At 43.4% G+C, this 22246-nt stretch overlaps 1 protein-coding gene across 1 annotated transcript in view; it reads left to right on the forward strand.

Annotated features, from left to right (window-relative positions):
* GRK5 (G protein-coupled receptor kinase 5) overlaps positions 1 to 22246 on the forward strand; it is a 228821-nt gene that overhangs the window by 189974 nt on the left and 16601 nt on the right. The window contains exons 6-12 of the mRNA XM_065407317.1: positions 935 to 1027; positions 4696 to 4759; positions 5648 to 5788; positions 7502 to 7692; positions 18543 to 18580; positions 20236 to 20325; positions 21989 to 22197. Coding sequence (XP_065263389.1) covers positions 935 to 1027; positions 4696 to 4759; positions 5648 to 5788; positions 7502 to 7692; positions 18543 to 18580; positions 20236 to 20325; positions 21989 to 22197 — 826 coding nt within the window. The remainder of the gene's footprint in view (positions 1 to 934; positions 1028 to 4695; positions 4760 to 5647; positions 5789 to 7501; positions 7693 to 18542; positions 18581 to 20235; positions 20326 to 21988; positions 22198 to 22246) is intronic.

The raw sequence follows: 22246 nt of genomic DNA on the forward strand, positions 1-22246 counted from the left end.
AAGGCACTAGCACACCAATCAGCAGTGACCTGAAAGGACAGAACAGCAACCAGCTATACAGCAGCAGACCCTGCAAATCAGTGCCTGGGGCCTGTCTCATCTTATTTCTCTCAGCCCTGCCCCTCAGCCAGTCTGACAGGACTTCTCTCTGCCTCTGGCCACTTGCTGCCTATCACACAATAATTCTCTGGCACATTTTCGCTGGCTTTCTACCAAAGCTTTGCATCAACAACATGACCACCCAAGGGCCCTTCCTGACACAGGCCCACATCCACAGGCCCATCCTTACTTTCTTCATTTGTTTCATTCCACTAGCAACATAGCTGTTGGGCAGGGTCCTTTGGCTTAATTCAGTAATGTTTTGCTTTCTTTGGACCAAAAGCATGAATTATGACTGACTCCTTTGCTTTAGCTAACAGCATCCCTGATGGTCACTCGATAACTGAGATGTCATGCCAGAAAGTTTGAGTCCAGATCTGAACATTCCCCAAAGTTCAGGAAGACTGGCTCCGGAGGGGTTTGGTTTGGCCCCCTCCTCAACTTATTAACTGTCCTAGTGGCTAAAGGTCTAATCCAAAGTCCATTAAAGTCAATGGGAGCCTTTCCATTGCCTTCAACAGACTTTGGATCAAGACCTACATGCCCCCTACATGTGACCTCACTGTTAGCTACCATTATTACTGGCTCTTGGTGCCAGCCAGCTGAAGAGTTTCAGAACTAGTGCCACTGTCAACACACATGGTGCCACTCACTCACATGGTGAGGTACAGTGTACATGACACATTGTTCCAATGTAGCTCCTACTGATTAAAACCACGAATAAAACAAAGTGGAAATAAATGAAGCAAAGTTGCTTTAGAGCAAGACTGGAATTCCTTTTTTTTTTCAAGTTCAGGATTATAAAATGCTTATATATCTTTTTCATCTGAGACAGATCTGTCCTTGACTACCTAAGTGGAGAGCCATTTCAAGAATACCTAGACAGCATGTACTTTGATAGGTTTCTGCAGTGGAAGTGGTTGGAAAGGTAAGCACTGCTCTTTTTAAATATATATATATATATATATATATTCAGTTTCTATGCAAAACTATGCAGTCTGTTTGTCAAAAAAGCATGCGTTGCTCCCACTGATTTTTAAATCAAAGGCAGAACTTGGCCCCATCTTTGAGTTATGAACTATCTTAGAATATAAAATTACAAGGGATGAGAAGAGGGATGGGGAAAGTGACATAAATTATTGTAGTGAGAATTTACCTGACCATCCAGACATTTAGTAGACCTCCCCTCCCATCGGCTTTCCCTCTGGCCTCCTAGACTCCATATAACAGCTCTCAGATTTTGCTCTCCTCCATTCTCCCTCTTCCCCTTCACAAAGTCCCATTGTGCCATGCTCTCTACTCCCCTGAGCTGTGCTTCAGGATTTCCATTCTTCTCAGGAAGGCTTCCCCAAGCTTCGTATTTGGTCATAAGTGCCCATTGTTAGAAGGGTCAAAAAGCAGATTGAGGCTTTGTCCTGCAGAACGAAACCAGATAAGAATCAAACTTACCTCGGTGGTAGATCCCATTTCACCCACTAGCTGAGCCCCCCAACCATGAACCAGTCTACACCAACTACAGCCAAGATAGCAGTGGTCCTCCTTGTACATGCACAGACTCAGGAATAATCTCCTCCCCTTCCCTCTACTCTCTAGAATACCACTTTCCTCAAGATAGTGAGGATATGTCTACACTACAGTGATACTGCGGCACAGCTGCAGCACTGTAGCCATGCCGCTGTGGGCGCTGTAGTGTAGACACTTCCTACGTTGATGGAAGGGGTTTCTCCATTGATGAAGGTAAGCCACCTCTCCGAGAGGCGGTAGCTAGGTCTGTGGAACAATTCTTCTGCTGATCTTGCTGCATCTACAGTAGGTTGACCCAAGTATGTTGCTCAGGGTGTGTAATTTTTCACAGCCCTGAGTGCTGTAGCTAGGTTGATTTAATATTTAGGTGTAGACCAGGATATAGAGAAGTCGTAGGCCACAGATAACACCTTGGGAAGCTACATTGCAGAACGTGGGTTGTGCACCGTAGACCTATAGGATGAGATTTTCAAAGCTGCTTGAGGAATTTGGACACCCAATTCCCATTAAAATTAATGGGAACTGGGTATCCAAATTTACTTATGTGGCTTCAAAAATCTCTGCCCTAATAGTTACTGTGCTCCCTGTCACTAAAAGTTATTCATTGCAGGCAAATAGATGTTTGCATCCTGTTACAAATATGTTTAAATGACCCACGTTAGCAGTTACATCCCACCTGCATGTGTCTATGATGTGAAGTTTTAGATGTGCATCGAGTCTCCAGTTTTCACATTTGCAAACAGCATGATAAGCAATGCTAAACCAGATTCTGCTTGCTAGAAAAGTTAATAATAAAACAGAAAAACGACCTAGATATGGCTAGTGTGTTGTAGTGTTTAACTTCCAGTACACTGGGTACTATTAAAAAAAAAAAAACCCACTGCAATTTGAGCCGTCCTTTGCGTAGCTAACCTTTGAATGCTGATGACCAAGACAGATCAATGATAACTTTTTGGAGGACCCGCTATTTCTGTTTTTATAAAACAAAGGAAAATATAGCATGTGTGTCCTAGAGCCAGAATTATTAGGTACACATTTCCAGGCACACTTCATTTTCAGGAATCTTTAGGGGCTTTGACCTGCCAAGACAAAGAAACGTGTATTCTTTGTTGGCTGGTGCCACAGCGGATTGGTGCAGCTTGCTAATGGTGACTGTCACTCTGAGTTAAAGGAATTCCACACTTTCCACAAAGTGAATTACAAGAGAAGATTTAGGGCCAGAGTCTCAGCTTGTGTAAATCAGCATAATTCAGATGAAATCAATCAACAGAGCTGCGCCAATGGCACCAGCTAAATATCTAGCTCTTAAAATTAAATACCATTTGGCTGATGGTCAGCCATTTCAGGTCAGTACATGCCATATTCCACATGAAAACCACAGCATCCAGTGTTCACTGTAATGCTCTATTTTCTTTCTTCCACTTAAATTGAAAAAGATCAGATGTTTCCTATCAAGTCTGACCTTTTTCAGTCTACTGTCACATCTAGGATTTGGAATTTTGTCAAATGCATTGAAGATTTTTATTCCCCCCCCCCCTAAAAATAAACTTGACAAGACATCAGATGAGCCCACTCAGCTTAGGAAACTGAAGAGCACTTTCCAGCATTAAACAAAGACAACTTCACTAGCATGGAATGATTAACAGCTCGTTCTGACAGCCTGTTGGCTTCAACAGAACAGTTAAACGCTCAGTTTATTCCAGGGACACTGGCAAGTACGTAGTTATCACGGTTAATTGGTGTTTTTAACCCTACTAGTGTTTGCAATATTTTCTTAGAAGCTTGAAAATAACATTTTCCCCTTCCAGTTTGGTCCATTCCCATTTCATTTATATAAGGTTTCCTTCTCCCTCCCTCACCCTTGTTGTTTTTTTAAATAGAGCACAAATGAACATGGCTCACCTTAATGTTTACTTCCTTTGTTATCCTCAGCCACATCCTTCATGTTGGTCTCACAGCTATGCTATTTAACTTGTGCTCACTTGGCTGCCCTACAGCGGCAAAACAAAGCTACTATAGGGTTCATATGAATATTCATTAGCAGTAGCTTTTAATATAGTTTTATTTCATGCCTTAGTGACAGAGTGGTGGTTTAAAAAGTAAGATATTTGAAATCAAATATTCTCCAGCAAATTATAAAAATGTAAGGGAGGTAAATGTTGGAATTACGGTTGGAGGCCTGACTTTCATGGAAAAATTGTATAACATTTAATAGAGATGACGGTCTATAGACGTTATTCTAAAATAACTATAGAAACAGGCCTGAATGGGAAACCAGTCTGCAGATTGTAAGCTCCTTGGGGCAGGGACTAATTTTTTGGCCTGTGTTTGCACAGCGCCTAGCACAGTGGGTTCCTGTCTATGACCTAGGTGCTGTGGTGATACAAATAATAAATAACAACAGGCTTTCATGACAACTACTTGAGACTGAGTTGGGCCAGTGGGAAAGTAAATTACAAATATGGCTGCTCAATTCCCTCTTCCTTGCCTATTCCATTCCTGCCTTCCCTCACCAAACCCCACTGCAATGGGACACTGAAGAAGTCCCTGAGAAGCTTGGCTGCATGACACAAATGGGACACAGGCTCCCTATCAGTCCAGTGAGTCTGAAGGATTTCCACCTGAGGTAAGGCACTCTGTGCCCATGGAGGAAGGGGCAAGATTTGACCCTTAATAGATACCTGTGAATTATCAGATGATTCATAGAATAATTGTGTCTTTTCAAACTCTTCTGACTCCTCATATTTTTTTTTTAATCCCATATGATGGAAAGTCAGGTCCCCATTTAGTCCTAAGACTCTGTCAGAAATTGTGCTGCACACCAGTGACTCACTAATGTGTTGTATTTTATTACAGCTTAATATGTTGGAATTGAAAAGTTCAAGCCATACATAGTATTGCAGTAATGTGATTACATAATTATATAGTCTATTAGATAATGTGATTACCTTGAAATAATGTGATTATACAATATTTAGCTCTTTTGCTCTTTCAAAAGTATGATCTGAAATAAATAAATCTTAGAGAGTGCATTAAATGTAGAGTTTCTTTTTATATTTCCTTTTCTTTCAGGCAACCAGTAACGAAAAACACATTTAGGCAGTACAGGGTACTAGGAAAAGGTGGTTTTGGGGAGGTGAGTAATTCTGAAAGCTTCTGTTAAGAATGTTTCTCACCTCACAGGCACTGCAGGTTAAAAGAAATCTTTTTCATAAGAAAGAGGATGGTTTTAATCACTTAATTGCTGACAGTTTTCTGTTAACATTTCATAAGATTATAACCCTCAAGGGTCACCTACAGAAATGACTCTTTTGTTTTGTCTGTTAGTTACTTTTGAATCATGCTCAGACCGTTATTATCTGTATCACAATAGCAACTAGAGGCCTCTGCTTAGATCAGGGCACAGTCTAAATGCACAGTATGAAACAGGGCCCTGCCCTGAAGAGTGTCTAATCTAAGGGTCCATCTACACAGCAAAAAAACCCTGTGTCAGTGAGTCTCAGAGCCCAGGTCAACTGACTCGGGTTCATACTGTGGTGCTAAAAATAGCCATGCAGATGTTCAGCTCTGGCTGGAGCCTGGGCTCTGAAACCCAGCAAGGGTCTCAGAGCCTGGGCTCCAAGCCTGAACGTTTACACTGCTCTTTTTAGCCTTGCAGTGTGAGTCTGAGTCAGTTGACCCAGGCTCTGAAGCTTGCTGCCAGGTTAATTTTTCTGCTGTGTAGACATACCCTAAGTAGACAAGACAGACAAAGGGTGGGTGTGGAAACAGGCATAGAAAGGTGAAGTGACTACACTAAATTTACACAGCAGGTCAGTTCCAGAACCAGGGCGAGAATCCATACCCAACTCTGGATGCCCTGTCCTGTGCCCTACGCAGTGGGCCACACTGTCTCTCAAACTATTAGCAAGCCCTTAAAAAAGCCTGCAGACAAATCAGACAGCGAGGTACTAAACTTTATAGATAAAGGGTATTTTCTTTAAGTTGCCCAAGTAATCGTTTTTCCCTTCTCTTTAATTTTTAGGTCTGTGCTTGCCAAGTCCGAGCGACAGGGAAAATGTATGCCTGCAAAAGATTAGAGAAGAAGAGAATAAAAAAGAGGAAAGGCGAATCCATGGCATTAAATGAAAAGCAGATTTTAGAAAAAGTCAATAGTCAATTTGTAGTGAGTATTGAACTCCTCACTATAGGCCCAGTTACATTGTCAGTCCCTGTGCATAATTCTTGTTGACTTCAGTACCTCCAATTGGCTTCATGGTACATGTAGTGGCAGCGGAAGCTGGCCCACTGTATAATGCTTACTCAGTTTACCTGAGCCCTTCTCTTTTCCATTCAACTGACTCTAGTTTTAGCTTGCAGTATGTGAGATGTGCACCAAATGTGGGGGCTACTTCTATTTAGGGAATTTCAAATGTTTACTCTTTGCAGCCTCCAGTTGTATTGGGGTTGCGTCAGGCTGAGCTATTTTTATCCCCAGTGATTACCTGATTTCCCAATACCTGGGTGAGAGAGGGATTTGGATGAGAATGAGCTGGCTGAGGCTCAACCCAGTAAGACTGAGATGATGGTGCATGGTTAGCAGGAAGCATCTAGTCAATATGATGGGCCTGATCTGTCCTGTAGGGTTGCCAACCCTCCCAGATTGGCCAGGAGTCTCCCGGAATCAGCCGCAATCTCCCGGTTGCTATTGAAAGCAATCCGGGAGATTTTAATAGGCCAAAAGTCTGGTCAGCAGCGCAGTGAGGCTTATGCAAGCTCCCTACCTGCCCCGGCTCCACACGGCTCCTGGAAATGGCCAGCATGTCTGGCTCCTGGGCTCAGGGGCAGCCAGGAGGTCTCTGCGCGCTGCCCTCGCTCCAAGTGCCGGCTCCGCAGCTCCCATTGGCTGGGAACCGCAACCAATGGGAGCTGCAGGGGCGGTGCCTGAAGGGAGGAGCAGCACACAGAACCACTTGGCTGCCCCTGAGCCTAGGAGCTGCAGGGACATGCTGCCACTTCCAGGAGCCGCCTGAGGTAAGCACCGCCAGAGCCCTCACCCCCTCCCATACCCCAACCCCGTGCTCCAGCCCTGAGCCCCCTCTCGCACCCAAACTCCCTCCCAGATCCCAAACCCTGAATGTCCTCCTGCACCCCTGCCCCAGGCTCAGCCCGGAGCCTCCTCCCACACTCCGAACCCCTTGGCTCCAGCCCAGAGCCCACACCCCCTCCCACACCTCAACCCCCTGCCCCAGCCCGGTGAAAGTGAGTGAGGCTAGGGGAGAGTCAGCAACAGAGGGAGTGGGGATGATGTGAGCAGGGGTAGGGCCTAGGATCAGTGGTGGGACAAGGGTGTGGCCTCGGGGAGGGGGAGGGGCAAGGATGATTGAGTTTGTGCGATTCGACAGTCAGCAACCCTACCGTCCTGTGACTGAGGGTATGTCCACATAGATTTTGGAGCAAGCGGGAGCAAGCCTCCCAGCATGGGTTGACAGACTCAGGCCAGCAGGGCTCTTGCTAGTGCTCTAAAAAGAGCTGTAGAGACAGTGTTTTGAAGTTGTGACTAAGGCTCTGAACCGTAAGGAGGGGATTGGGCCTCAGAGCCGGAGCTCCAGCCAGAGCCGCAACTGCAAAGTACGGCCTACGCAGCTATTTTTAAAGCACCAGCTTGAGCCCCAGAGGATTCAAAACATCAGTCCATAATATTCTAATTGCTGGGGTTTTTTTGTGGTTTTGTAAAACAATCTTGATGTTGCAAGAAGGCTCATATCTTCTCCTCACTTTGCTTTGCTTACAACGCACTATTGTCAAAGGTTGTCACTTTTAATGTACAAAAGTTAGCAATGACTTCAACACACCTTATGACAGAACCGCGAGTGCTATTTTACAAATATCTTTCTAGGTTAACTTAGCCTATGCCTATGAAACAAAGGATGCACTGTGTTTAGTTCTGACCATAATGAATGGGGGTGACTTGAAGTTCCACATCTACAACATGGGAAACCCAGGCTTTGAGGAGGAGAGAGCTTTGTTTTATGCAGCAGAGATTCTTTGTGGCTTGGAAGATCTGCATAGAGAAAACACTGTATACAGGTAAGCTTTCCACAGTGTCTTGGGATATTCATCAGGTGAAGCTTGAATTGTAGGGCCTATTTCAGTGCAATACATCCTAGATGCTTATGTGGTGTCTCGGATTTCTCAGAGCTTTGGAGGAATACAATAAGACTCAGTAATAATGGAAGGAAGCAGTAGCTTTACTGAACACATTCTGTCTAGATGATATAAAACGTACTATATAGAACTGACTAAAGCTCCCAAAATCCTGTCTCAACTTGCATGTATAAAACCTAGACAGATTCTTTAGGAATTATTTCTCCTAAGCTACTTCTTAGTCAGTGTTTTACAGAGATCATCCTAGGACATGAAACTTCCGTTTTTACTAGTCAGATTGTGGTAGTGACTGTAATGTGCTATGTACTTCCCAAACAGAAAGGAAGACAGAAGGGTACAGATTAAAAATGCAAAGGCAAAGGATGATGGGAAGGGATATAACATACAAGCAAAATGATCAGAGTGATTATGGACACGTAGTTTGTTAACTACATGGTTGAGCTTTGTTGTTGTTTTTTAAGTTAACACACTGGGTGTAATTCTCCCAGCACGAATGCTGGTGTAACTCAGGAGTAACTCTACTAAAGTCAAAAGGAGTTGTGGATCGGGGGATCATCCCTCTTCCTTCCGTCACGGTAACCAAATAGGGTTTTTTTCTTAACAACCAGAGATGTTTAAACGTGGTGAGAGACGAGAATCTGTGTATTTCCCTCCCCTCATGCTGTCTTCAGAAATACCACAGGTGTACTGAGAATGTGCAACAACGTGTGATAATTACAGACCAAATTCCCCTCCCCATCCAACCTTCCCCTCTTCGGCCCCTACAGAATGACACATTAGGCATTCTCTGTGGGTTTCTCATTCACTTTCTCTTTCTTTCTTTCCCTCAAGAAGCAACATTGTTGTTGGAAATGGATAGGTGAGTCAACGGGGAGATCTATAAGCAGGGAAAAGAAAAGAATAATGACATTAGAAGGCATGTGGTCCTCCAGTAGGTGAGGGATTTATTCCTCTTCCTTCCAGTGCCCTTTCATTCAGACACCTATTGTTTTATTGAATAAAAACAATAGGTGAATAAAACAATAGGTGTCTGAATGAAAGGGCACTGATTTGAACTTCAGAGAAGTCATGCAAGTGAGGCACGCTATAGCCCATGTCATAACCTTGATCCATGCGTGCAGCTTCAAGCTGAATGGATGTCGAATGTGCAGCTAGTAGGCAAAAAAAGACCCCAAGCCTGAAAAACTCAGCCTGCGGTTCTTGATGGGGGTTAAACACTCCTTTATGGCACATAGGGTGCAGAGCAGGAGGACAGATAATGTGTCTGAGCTCTCCACCTTCATACTGGTTGAGCATCTCATTGCACCAGGACACCATGTACAAATGCTTTTGCAGGAGAGCTCAGGGATTTCTTGCTGAATCAGCAGGCTGGATGCAGAGTCCATTTCCATGGATGCCAGGAAATTATTTTTTTTCCAATGGCGCTCTAATATAGTTTAAAATAATAGATAATGTTTGTCTTCCTGAGCCTGGCTTGTGAAATCATTATTACTGGCGTTCTATACTGCAGAGGTCCTGTGTATTGATAAGGTACCATCCAAGGGGCATTACTTCCAGAAAAAGAATGTGTTTTGACATGAGACCACAATTAAAATCATTAATGTGGCCATACATATCATACAGCTTCTGGTGCTGTCTTTATTGGGAGGAATAGGCCATAAGGAATGGAGCATTCATTGCAATTTTATACCAGCTGTGGCTCTGATCTTGTTAGCTCTCACAAGAAGGGTCAGGGAGTATTTTGGAAGAGGAAACCTCCAAGAGGAATGATGGTGATGGGTGACATTACATTCCTGCACATGACACTTTTCCAGCACTATTTTAGAAGCTTCAGCAATGGCCCATCATTTCTAATTCTACTGAGTGCTTAGGGTCTTACGAAAGGCACTGTAGGGCAATAAAATGTAGTAGCTAAAATGTCGCAGCTTGAGCCAAGTGAGTAATTCATAACAACACACTTTTTCATCACATTTCACTTCTTGCAAACATTGTGGAAATAGAGTAAGTAGTTCACAAAAATTCTAAAATGTATTCATGTTTAAATAGCTCTGAAACCAATACCTTGCACTCTTGGGGCAGTCACATTAGTAATGGTTTTGCTACCTGATTGGATGACTTATATAACAAACCATCAGAGGAAAATGTGTCCAGTTTGGAATATTACAGTCAAATATACAACCCAGACTTCACTTCCTGTTGCTAGTCAAACATTTGAGCTTAAATTTCACTTTTCAACCATATTTGTACTAATAGAGCTCAGCTGTTCATGGAAAGCAAGCATGCTGTGGATCCAGGTAAATTATTATTTATATAACAGTCGTGCCTGGAGTTTCCCATCTATATCCAGGCCCCATGTTTTAGGCACCGTAGAAATATATAGTTAGGCCTTGTACAACTTTAACTACCTCAGTACAACCTCCCTATTGTGGATGCAGTTATATCAGTATAAAGTGCTTATACATGTACAGCTTATTCCCTTATGGGAAGGGGAATAATCCTATATCAGTATGATACCTATGCCTGCCTAAGTGGAGAAAGTGACTAAGGGAGAGGCTGTTCTAGATTTGATTCTGACAAATAGGGAGGAACTGGTTGAGAGATTGAAGGTGAAAGGCAGCTTGGGTGAAAGTGATCACGAAATGCTAGAGTTCATGATTCGAAGGAACGGTAGGAGGGAAAACATCAGAATAAAGACAATGGACTTCAAGGGGGCAGACTATAGCAAACTCAGAGAATTGGTAGATAAGATCCCGTGGGAAGCAAGTCTAAGGGGAAAGTGAGTTCAGGAGAGCTGGCAGTTTTTTGAAGACACATTATTAAGTATAAAGCAACAGAGAGTCCTGTGGCACCTTTAAGACTAACAGATGTATTGGAGCATAAGCTTTCGTGGGTGAATGCCCACTTCGTCGGATGCATGTAATGGGAAAAAATTTCCATTACATGCATCCGACGAAGTGGGCATTCACCCACGAAAGCTTATGCTCCAATATATCTGTTAGTCTTAAAGGTGCCACAGGACTCTCTGTTGCTTTTTACAGATCCAGACTAACACGGCTACCCCTCTGATTATTAAGTATACAAGAGTAAACTATCCCAGTGCATGGGAAAAATAAGAAGTATGTTGAGAGACCACCCTGGCTTAGCCAGTATTTCTTCAACGACCTGAAACTCAAAAAAGAGTCATACAAAAAGTGGTAAATAAAATTATGAAGGATGAATATATTAAAAAAAAAAAAAAAAACCAACACAAGCATGTAAGGACAAAATCAGAAAATCCAAGGTACAAAATGAGATTAAACTAGCTAGGGACATAAAGGGTAACAAGAAAACATTTTACAAATATATTAGAAGCAATAGAAAGACCGATGACAGGATAGGCCTATTAGTCAATGGGGAGGGGGAAACAATAACAGAAAATGCAGCAATGGCCAAAGTGTTACATGTAATTTTTATTTCAGTTTTCACCGAAATGGTTAGCCGTGGTCAAATGACTAACAGTGAACATCAATGTAAATGTGGTAGGATCTGAGGCTAAAATAGAGAAAGAACTAGTTAAGAATGACTTAGACAAGTTAGATATATTCAAGTTGGTAGGGCCTGACAAAATACATCCTAGAATACTTAAGGAACTGGCTGAAGAGATCTCTGAGCCATTAGCGATTATCTTTGAGAACTCCTGGTGGAGGGCATGACAGGTTCCCCCAGGGTGCCACCTGGAACTGGGGTACCACTGAGCCCTCTTGACCCACCAGCCTGGGCTCCTTCTCATACTGTGCTGCTGTGACAAGCTTGTACTTTCACCAGCATTCACACAGGTTGGAACACACCCAGCTGCACTTACATGCAGGCTCTCTAACCACCAGCCTAGGACCCCAGAGCAGTACCGTCCTGCCTTAGTCAGATCTGGCCAGTATATGGGTTTAACACCTGGTCCGCCTCTCCCTCAACGTGAAGAGGACCATGCACATTTGTGGTAACCAAGCTGAGATTTTCCCCGACACCTTAGTCAAACACACACTGGTTTGGACTAAAACATAAAATAAGTTTATTAACTACAAAAATATAGATGATAAGTGATTATAAGTGATAGCAAATAGATCAAAGCAGATTAACTAGCAAATAAAACGTGCAAACTAAGCTTAATATACTACATAGATCGGATATGAATAGCAAATCCTCACCCTAAGTAATGATACAAGCAGGCTGCAGATTCTTAAGGGGAAAGCTGCACTGGCTTACAGCTTGGCACCCCCAGGTGTTTCATTCACAGGCTAAAAATCCCTTTAGCCTGGGTCCAGCACTTCCCCCAATTCAGCCTTTGTTCCTCAGGTGTTTCCAGGAGTCTCTTTGGGTGGGGAGTCAGTGAAGAACCATGATGATGTCTCTCCCCTGCCTTAAATAGATTTTGTATATGGCAGGAACCCTTTGTTTCAAAGCTTGGTTCCCACACCAGTCAGTGGAAAAACACTGATATCCCAAGATGGAGTCCAGCACCAGGTAACCTGGTCACATGTCCCTGTAGTGTCACAGCAGCCATAACTTGGAGGCTGTCTGTAGGGTCTTCAGGAAGGCTCCTAGGTGAGAGAGAAGCTTATTCTAAGGCCTGTTGTTGTCTCCTAATGGCTCATTAACCTGAATGGGTCTTTCTCAGCCAGCCATCTATACTGAGAGCCTTTTGCCTAGTCGGCGTTCTCCAGGTGTAAACACATTTGTAATATAGATATATAGTCAATATCCCCAACTTCAGATACAAATATAATACATACATACAAACAGGATAATCATATTCAGTAAATCATAACCTTTCCAGTGACACCTCACATGACTTATCTTGCATAAAATACATCATAATTATGCCATAATCATATCATAATAATATCTCTATGAAGAATATGGGGTGCAGTGTCACAGTGGGGAGAGATCCCAGTGGACTGGAAAAGGGCAAATATAGCACCTATCTATAAAAAGGGGAATAAGGACAATCCAGAGAATTATAGACCAGTCATCTTAACTTCTGTACCCAGAAAGATTATGGAGCAAATAATTAAGCAATTAATTTGTAGGGACCTAGAAGATAATAAGGTGATAAATAATAGTCAAAATGGATTTGTCAAGAGCTAATCATGTCAAACCAACCTAATACCTTTCTTTGACTGGGTAACAAGCCTCCTGGATGGGGGAGAAGCAGTCAATGTGATATATCTCGACTTTAATAAGGCTTTTAATACTGTCTCACGTGACCTTTTCATAAATAAACTAGGGAAACATAGTCTAGACAAACCTATTCTAAGGTGGGTGCACAACTGGTTGGAAAACCATATTCAGAGAGTAGTTATCAATGGTTCATAGTCAAGCTGGAAAGGCATATTGAGTGGAGTCTGTAGGGATCTGTCCTGAGTCCATTTCTATTCAATATCTCCATAAATGATTTGGATAATGGCATAGAGAGTACACTTATAAACTTTGCAGATGATACCAGGCTTGGAGGAGTTGCAAGTGCTTTGGAGAACAGCATTAGAATTCAAAACGATCTTGACAAAATGGAGAAATGATCTGAAATAAATAGGATAAAATTCAATAAAGAGAAGTGCATAGCACTACACTTAGGAAGGAATAATCAATTGCACAAATACAAAATGGGAAATGACTGCCTACGGAGGAGTACTGCAGAAAAGGATCTGGGGTTTATAATGGATCACAAACTAAATATGAGTCAACAATGTAATACTGTTGCAAAAAAAGCAAACGTCATTCTGGGATGTATTAGTAGGGGTGTTGTAAGCAAGACACAAGAAGTAATTCTTCCACTTTACTGAGCCCTGATAAGGCCTCAACTGGAATACTGTGTCTGGTTCTGGGCACCACACTTAGAGAAAGATGTGGACAAACTGGAGACAGTCTAGAGGAGAGCAACAAAAATGATTAAAGGTCTAGAACAGGGGTGGCCAACCTGTGGCTCCGGAGCCACATGCGGCTCTTCAGAAGTTAATATGCGGCTCCTTGTATAGGCACCAACTCCGGGGCTGGAGCTACAGGCGCCAACTTTCCAATGTGCCTTGGGGTGCTCACTGCTCAACCCCTGGCTGTGCCACAGGCCCTGCCCCTTCGCGCCCCCTCCTCTGAGCCTGCCATGCCCTCGCTCCTCCCCATCCGAGCCTCCTGCACGCCACGAAACAGCTGATCAGGAGGGACAGGGAGGCGCTGATCGGCGGGGCTGCCGGTGGGGGGGGGGAGCTGATGGGGGGGGCTGCTGACGTATATCTGTGGCTCTTTGGCAATGTACATTGGTAAATTCTGGCTCCTTCTCAGGCTCAGGTTGACCACCCCTGGCTTAGAAAACATGACCTAGATGAAATATTGAAAAACTTGGGTTTATTTAGTCTGGAGAAGAGAAGGCTGAGGGGGGACATAACAGTCTTCAAGTATGTAAAAGGTTGTTATAAAGAGGAAGGTGATACGTTGTCCTCCTTAACCACTGAGGCTAGGACAAGGAGCAATGGGCTTAAATTGCAGCAAGGGAGATTTAGGTTAGACATTAGGAAAAACTTCCTAACTGTCAGGATAGTTAAGCTTCAGGACAAATAACCTAGGGAGCTTGCGGAAACTCCATCATAGGAGGTTTTTAAGAACAGGTTGGACGAACGCCTGTCAGGGATGGTCTAGATCAGGGGTGGGCAAACTAAAGCCCGCGGGCCACATCCGGCCCGTGGGACAGTCCTGCCCGGCCCTTGAGCTCCCTCCCCAGGAGGCTGTCCCCCCTCCCCCGCAGCCTCAGCTCGCTGTGCCGCCAGCGCTCTAGGTGGTGGCACTGCGATGTCCTGCCGGGCAGCGTGGTGGCATGGCTGGCTCCGGCGGAGCGGCACGGCTGCCAGTCCTGCTGCTCTGAGCGGCCTGGTAAGGGGGCAGGGAGAGGGGAGTTGGGTAAGGGGCAGGAGGTCCCGGGGGCAGTCAGGGGACAGGGAGCAGGGGGCAGTTGGATGGGGCAGAGGTCGTGTGGGGGGAGCGGTCAGGGGATAAGGAACGGGGGGGGGGGGAGGGGGTTGGATAGGGTGGGAGTCCCAGAGGGCCTGTCAGGGGGTGGGGGTGTGGATAGGAGTTGGGACAGTCAGGGGACAGAGAGCAGGGGGGGTTGGATGGGGGTGGGGTCCCGGGAGGGGGCAGTCAGGGGACAAGTAGCAGGGGGGTTGGATGGTTGGGGGGCTCTGAGGGGAGCAGTCAGGGTGTGGGGGCCAGGCTGTTTGGGGAGGCACAGCCTTCCCTACCCAGTCCTCCATACAGTTTTGGAACCCCCATGTGGCCCTCAGGCCAAAAAGTTTGCCCACCCCTGGTCTAGATAATACATAATCCTGCCATGAATGCAGGGGACTGGACTAGATGACCTATCGAGGTCCCTTCCAGTTCTACATTTCTGTGATTCTATAACTGCATTCACAGTAGGGCTTTTATTAGTATTACTATTTCAGTAAAAAAATGACACCACTCTAAAAATTCATAGTTATACCATTAAAATATTCATGTGTAGACCATGCATAAGAGACGGTCTCTGCCCTGGAGGTGCTTACAATCTAAAAGACAAATAAAGGCCGGGAGAACCGAAGTATTTTTACCTCTATTTTACATATAGGGCACTGGGGCATTGAAAGACGATGTGCCTTGTCATACATGGAGCTAGTGACAGAGCTGGGACTTGAATCACTGTCTCCTGAGTCCCAGCCCAGAGTGTAAATCACAAGACCATCTTCGCTCCTATTCAGGCGAATTCAGAAATTAATTTTGATTTGAACATGCAGGAATTATTTTTTCTTACTTCACTTGGCTGTTGCTGCAGCATGAAATGTGACTGATTGCTGACAGCATTGAAAATGAAAGTAAAGGATGGAATCTAGGCTCCTCAAGGAAATGGCTCCTAAGAGCTTAAAATTAGATTGAAAAAAGTATGTGGGGAATGACCTTTATTACATGGCTCCAACACCGAGAGCCTTTTGTTAACATTTAGAGAGAAGCACACAGTAGTATGTAAAAGAAAGTCATACATTCTCCACAGCATTCTTCTCCCCTTCACATATTTGAGTACTGTTTGTTTGAAAAGTAGGCTTGGTACCACTGGGCACTCAGCGAAGTTTATCTTGTGAGGTCAAGAGGGTTTTAAACTAGCAAAAGGAGGAGAAGAATGTTTGTGGCACTGTGTGTTTCTGCTTAAAATAATAAATGAGAGCAAGATAGGTTTTGAAAATGTGCCCTTGGCCCTGTCAGATTATAAAATACCCCTATCCAATGATAGCAAAACTCCAACTATTCCAATAGCACAGTTTGAAATAGTACCTGCATGTACTCTGTATGGTGGGTAGGCCTCTTCCCAAACCTGTATTCCCTAGATAATCCCAGTCTCCCTCACCTTTAGGATCCTCATCCAATCTCAGTCATCCTGCCCTCCACTGCTCCCCATCCCAGGCTTCTTGCCCAACCAGTCCCAGTCACATCCCCAATGCTCCCAAACCCAGCCTCTGCACATACACCCAGACTCTTTGTCCCAATTTACTTCCTTCCTCTCCATTCAAGTCCATCCTATGTGCCCTCTGCATTTGACTCAGGCTTTTCCTTCTTCTTTATGCCTGGGCGTCAGCAGGGAGAGCATTGGAAACACAGGAGACAGTCTCCCTACTCTCATTTCTAGAGCCTGGCATGACAGCAGCCCACAGCCGGAAAAATTCCGCTCAGCCCCTGCAGCCCTGGAATGAGTCTGGTCAGCATACAGGAGCTGTGAGGGATGGAGCATGCTCAGTGCAGATGGAATCCTCTAAGAGAGGGGTTCTCAAACTTTTTCTTTCTGAGACCCCTCAACATGCTATAAAAACTCCAGCTGTGCCACAACAACTGGTTTTTCTGCATATAAAAGCCAGGGCTGTCGTTAGGGGGTAGCAATTGCCTGGGATCCCACACCACAGAGGGTTTTGCTCTGGCTTCAGCTTCAGTCCTGGGTGGTGGGGCTTGGGGTTGCAGTCCCATACGGTGGAACTTCGGCTTTCTGCCCTGGGCCCTAGCGAGTCTAGTGCCAGCCATGCTTGGCAGACTCCCTGAACCTGCTTGCGGCCCCCCCAGGAGGCCCCGGACTCCTGATTGAGAACCACTGCTCTGAGAATTAAGATGGAGAATTAAGATGACAAATTCTAACAAGTCTCTACTGCGTTTGTGTGAACCAAGATTTTTCAAAGGCTTATATCTTTGGGCATTTTATAACAGGAAAAACAAAAGACACATCCCTGACATCAGGGCAGCCTCTTTGTCAACTTTCAAGCCCTTGCTCCCAACCATGGAGGTACTAGAGCTTCTCAATGACATGGTTGTAAGAAAAATTTTACCATGGGCAAAACAACATATTTTCCCCTAACTTTGTTCTGAACCATTTTTGCTGAAACTTTCTTAAAAAAAAAAAAAATCAGACTGAGGCAGACCCCAGAAAGTTTCAGCCTGAATGGTTATAATTGGCCAAATTTATAAGCAACTGAAAATGGGATTTTATAATGGGAATTGTCAGGCAACCTTAACTACAGGCGGGGTAGCTACCAGCTCCGCCTATAACATGTGCCAGGTCAATAAATGTGGATAAATGTAAAGTAATGCACATTGGAAAAAATAACCCCAACTATACATACAATATGATGGGGGCTAATTTAGCTACAACAAGTCAGGAAAAAGATCTTGGAGTCATCGTGGATAGTTCTCTGAAAATGTCCACGCAGTGTGCAGAGGTGGTCAAAAAAGCAAACAGGATGTTAGGAATCATTAAAAAGGGGATAGAGAATAAGACTGAGAATATATTATTGCCCTTATATAAATCAATGGTATGCCCTCATCTCGAATACTGCGTACAGATGTGGTCTCCTCATCTCAAAAAAGATATACTGGCACTAGAAAAGGTTCAGAAAAGGGCAACTAAAATGATTAAGGGTTTGGAACGGGTCCCATATGAGGAGAGATTAAAGAGGCTAGGACTCTTCAGCTTGGAAAAGAGGAGACTAAGGGGGGATATGATAGAGGTATATAAAATCATGAGTGATGTGGAGAAAGTGGGTAAGGAAAAGTTATTTACTTATTCCCATAATACAAGAACTAGGGGTCATCAAATGAAATTAATAGGCAGCAGGTTTAAAACAAATAAAAGGAAGTTCTTCTTCACGCAGCGCACAGTCAACTTGTGGAACTCCTTACCTGAGGAGGTTGTGAAGGGTAGGACTATAACAGAGTTTAAAAGAGAACTGGATACATTCATGGAGGTTAAGTCCATTAATGGCTATTAGCCAGGACGGGTAAGGAATGGTGTTCCTAGCCTCTGTTTGTCAGAGGGTGGAGATGGATGGCAGGAGAGAGATCACTTGATCATTACCTGTTAGGTTCACTCCCTCTGGGGCACCTGGCATTGGCCACTGTCGGTAGACAGGATACTGGGCTAGATGGACCTTTGGTCTGACCCGGTACGGCCATTCTTATGTTCTTATGTTCTTAACTATCAGAAGGCAGGGTGAATCTATTAGAAAGCAAATTATGAAGTGAAGCCTTTGCTTGGGGAAACAATTTAACTGCAGTTAAGAAAAAGACCTATCTGGAGTCAGTCTTGCTGTGCAATAAGTAGTAGAGTCTTATATTGGTTTTACCAGTTCTTTACTGTTTCAGTTGACTCCCAACTGGTCTATCGCCAGTAGGATATATATTCATACCCTGCACTAGGCTTGTGAACCGCCTTCACACAAATAACTGCAATCTTTCATTTTCAGAGATTTGAAGCCAGAAAATATCCTGTTAGATGATTATGGTAAGTCTCAGAGGTTTAGAGATATTTTTTTCACAGTAAAGTAGCTTAAGTTAGTTTTAGGACACATTGTAATAAGGCAAATAATGCTCTGAAGTGAATAAGAGGCTCATCATATACTAATGCTTGTGTCTTGGGATGCATAAAGTGATAGAAGTTTACACAAGGACTGCTACACAGCTGAGGAAACTAGGCTGCATAGCAGAGTATGTTCCTTTGGACAGTGGCTTACCTAGCAATAGGTCTGCCTTTTCCACTGTCTTCCCTACATTACTTCCACAATAGGAAGGAAGTTGTGAAATCTATGCCCCCGACTCCCTTTTCAGAGGTACTTTACCCCCTGTTTGTCAGCTGTCATTTTATTCAAACCAGTGAGCCCATTGCTAGCTACAACCTGCCATGATCAAATCTCATGCTTCAGTGCATAAACTAATCACTGCTATGGTCAGGAAGGAAATTCCCCCCCATTTACAGCAGTGCAGAATTGGTCAAAGGGCAGGTATATCTTTCTTTGAGGCAGCAAGTCTATGGCAAATCCTGTGTTCCAATGACTCTGGCTCAGCACTGACCATGCCAGTGCCAGGTTTCCTGGTGCAGGACATGAGTGACTACTATCACATATATGATGCGCTTCCATTTGAACTGGGGCTTTCAAGACTGTGCAGCCTTCAGACCATTACTAAATCATTAGGCCATTTATAATTTAGTGAACTATCAAATTGCTACCTACATGGGTCCTCTGATACCACAGAGATGGGACTGCAGTTGGGACCTAAATGGACAGAATAGATTAAGTTACCCAAGTTATCTCAGTCTTGACTCTCCCACCTTTCTAAAGAAACGATACACAATAGACTCGGGATCTGTAAAGTTATTGGACATTTTAATGAAAACACTGCTGTGGAATGCAGTGTACTTGAGCTGATTTCTATGTTAAATACGCTCCATAGTTGTTGAGTGGTTTCCTTTCTGAGATAATTTGATTTAAGTTAAAAATATGGTCGGGGGGGGGGAGGCGGGCACATATAATTTCAAAATCTGTTCCTTTACTCACATGCTCCCCAATCTTCGACTTTCCAAAATCTGGATATAAGTAGTAATAACCTCCAGGTTTTTAGGGCTCTTAAATAGTATTTCTCAAGGAACAGACCCTTATGTTGCAAACAAGACCTGAAAGTTGAGCTTTAGTTATAGATTCAGGACCAAATTTAGTTATTTTTACAAGGTAAACTATCACAAAGTGATACAAGTTAGTGATAGAAAAGACCAATTAGGTCAACCTGTCCATCCACTTAGGTCAATGCAAGATATTTCCTGACAATATACCTACCATTGCTTTTTTCCAGTCCAGTTTTAAATATGTCAAGCAATGAAGACTAGTCCACAGTGTAATAGACCTCACTGTTTGGATTTTTCACTGCCATTCAGCCTAAACCTTCCTTTTTTAAATTTCATTGCATTACTCTTAGGTAAAACCCCTAGTATCACCCAAAATCATTTCTCCCTTCCTGAATGATTATATTTTTTCAAATTCAGTGCTAGTGGCATTTTTCTTCTCACAGTATTTAGATGAATTTCAAAAGTGGTCCATTGAGTGTAACTTTTGTGTTTTTAGCCATTTGAGGACTGCACTTTAATATTTGCTTTTCCCCCCTTAGGTCATATTAGAATATCTGATCTGGGTCTAGCTGTTAAAATCCCGGAGGGTGACTCAATCCGTGGAAGGGTAGGAACAGTAGGGTATATGGGTAAGTACCTCAATAGCTCATTTTATTGATAGTTTACTCTATTATTGTGACTTTGGAGGTCTGTCTGGAGTGCAGATTAACTAAATCTATAGGAAACTGTTCTACAAGACCAGAGCATCAAACCAGAAGAGATGTCTGTGAGCTTTCCAGTATTTTTAAGGGGCTATATTAAGGGATGGCTGTTTCGTCTTCTAGCTTGAGTCCAATTCCTGGTGATTGCTAGAGGGGTTTCAAGTTTTGCAATGTTCTTCAAATGAGTGTGGTATTAATTCTCTCCTACTTTAGAATACAAAACAAGTCAGAATTCAGTTAGCACGTTACAAATGCAGAACTCTTCAAAAGTGTGAGTGGGCTAAATTGAACCTTGCAGTCAGTGGCGTTATGCTAGTGTTAACTACTGTGTGTGTGTGTGTGTGTGTGTGTGTGTGTGTGTGTGTGTGTGTGTGCTAATGTGTACTAGAAGGGGGAGAACTGTATGTATGTGTATTAGAGTGTGAGGGGACATCTACCCTGCAAGTGAAGGTGTGATCGTAGCATGAGTAGGCATATCCATGGTCATGAAGACATGTCAGTGTGGGCTAGCAACCAGAGTACATACCCAGGATCCCTAGCGGGCTTGTACGTGGCTTGCTAGCTTGTGCTGAAGCCTATGCCATCACCTCTCGCTACTATTGTTACCTGTGCGAGCTGGATTAAAATTAGCATGCGTATGCCTGCCCTTGCTACAATCACACATCCACTTGAGTACAGACATACACTGTGAGACTCTGTGTGTATCTGTTAGAAAAAGTGTGTGTGTGCGCGAGTGTGTGTGAGAGAGAGGTTTTCTCTGTGTGTTTGTGATAGAGTGAGCAAGTCTTTGTGTATCTTTGTGTGTTTCAGACAGAGAGAGACTTTGTGTGAAAAGGAGAGAGTCGGTGTGCTAGTCTACACACCAACATGCACTGATATAACTAACCCAGTTTCCTAAAACCAACTGAGTTATTTCAATGTAAACCTGTAGGCGGACAGTCATTTTGGAATAAAAGTGGTTTAAAATGTTTGGGCTAAAGTTGATAACAAACTGACTTTAGCCACTTTTATTCCATATGTAGACTTGCATCTAAGTAACTAAATAAGTTATAAAGCACATCTTTAGCTATCCTGGTGCAAATTTGTGTGTAGATCAGGACCATGTGTTTGTGTTCAGAGAGTAAACATGCATGTTGGAAAGTGACTGTATGCAGAGTGAGTATATATACAGCACATAGTAGATGTTTGTTTTTTAAATAAAAATATATACACAAACTGATCCAAAGGACAGAATTTGCTTTTTAGGAAATTTCATTTTTGTTTAAATAATGTTTGTTTGCCATTTCTTTTTTAAATTTAAAGTCTTGACGAACTTTCAAGATTGGGCCAGTCAAAAATATTTGGCTTCCACTGATTTTTGTTGTTGTTGTTTTTTAATCCCAGCTGTGTTTTTGTATATGCTTCTGCATGAATAGCTGCATTCTGTATTTTCTGTAACTCAGATAGTAAAAGCCAGGAGGGACTCTTATATTTTTCCCACAGTTCTCTGCAGCTGTGTATTCAGTCATTGAAATAAGAGGGTTAGGGGTTTTAGTTCTTTTTCTGTAGAAATGTTAAGTGTTTTCACAAGATGTGTCTTTGTCCCTCACAGCTCCAGAAGTCTTGAACAATCAGAGATACACCCTCAGCCCTGACTACTGGGGGCTAGGTTGCCTCATTTATGAAATGATTGCTGGACAATCACCATTTCGTGGAAGGAAAGAGAAGGTAAAGAGAGAAGAGGTGGACAGGAGAGTCCTGGAGACTGAAGAGGTGTACTCCCATAAATTTTCTGAGGAGGCCAAGTCTGTCTGTAAAATGGTAAGGGGATTTGACAACTTACTGTGGTAGATTCGTTATCAGGCTGTAG

Source organism: Emys orbicularis, chromosome 7 (genome assembly GCF_028017835.1).
Source record: "Emys orbicularis isolate rEmyOrb1 chromosome 7, rEmyOrb1.hap1, whole genome shotgun sequence".
NCBI classification, from domain to species: Eukaryota; Metazoa; Chordata; order Testudines; family Emydidae; genus Emys; species Emys orbicularis.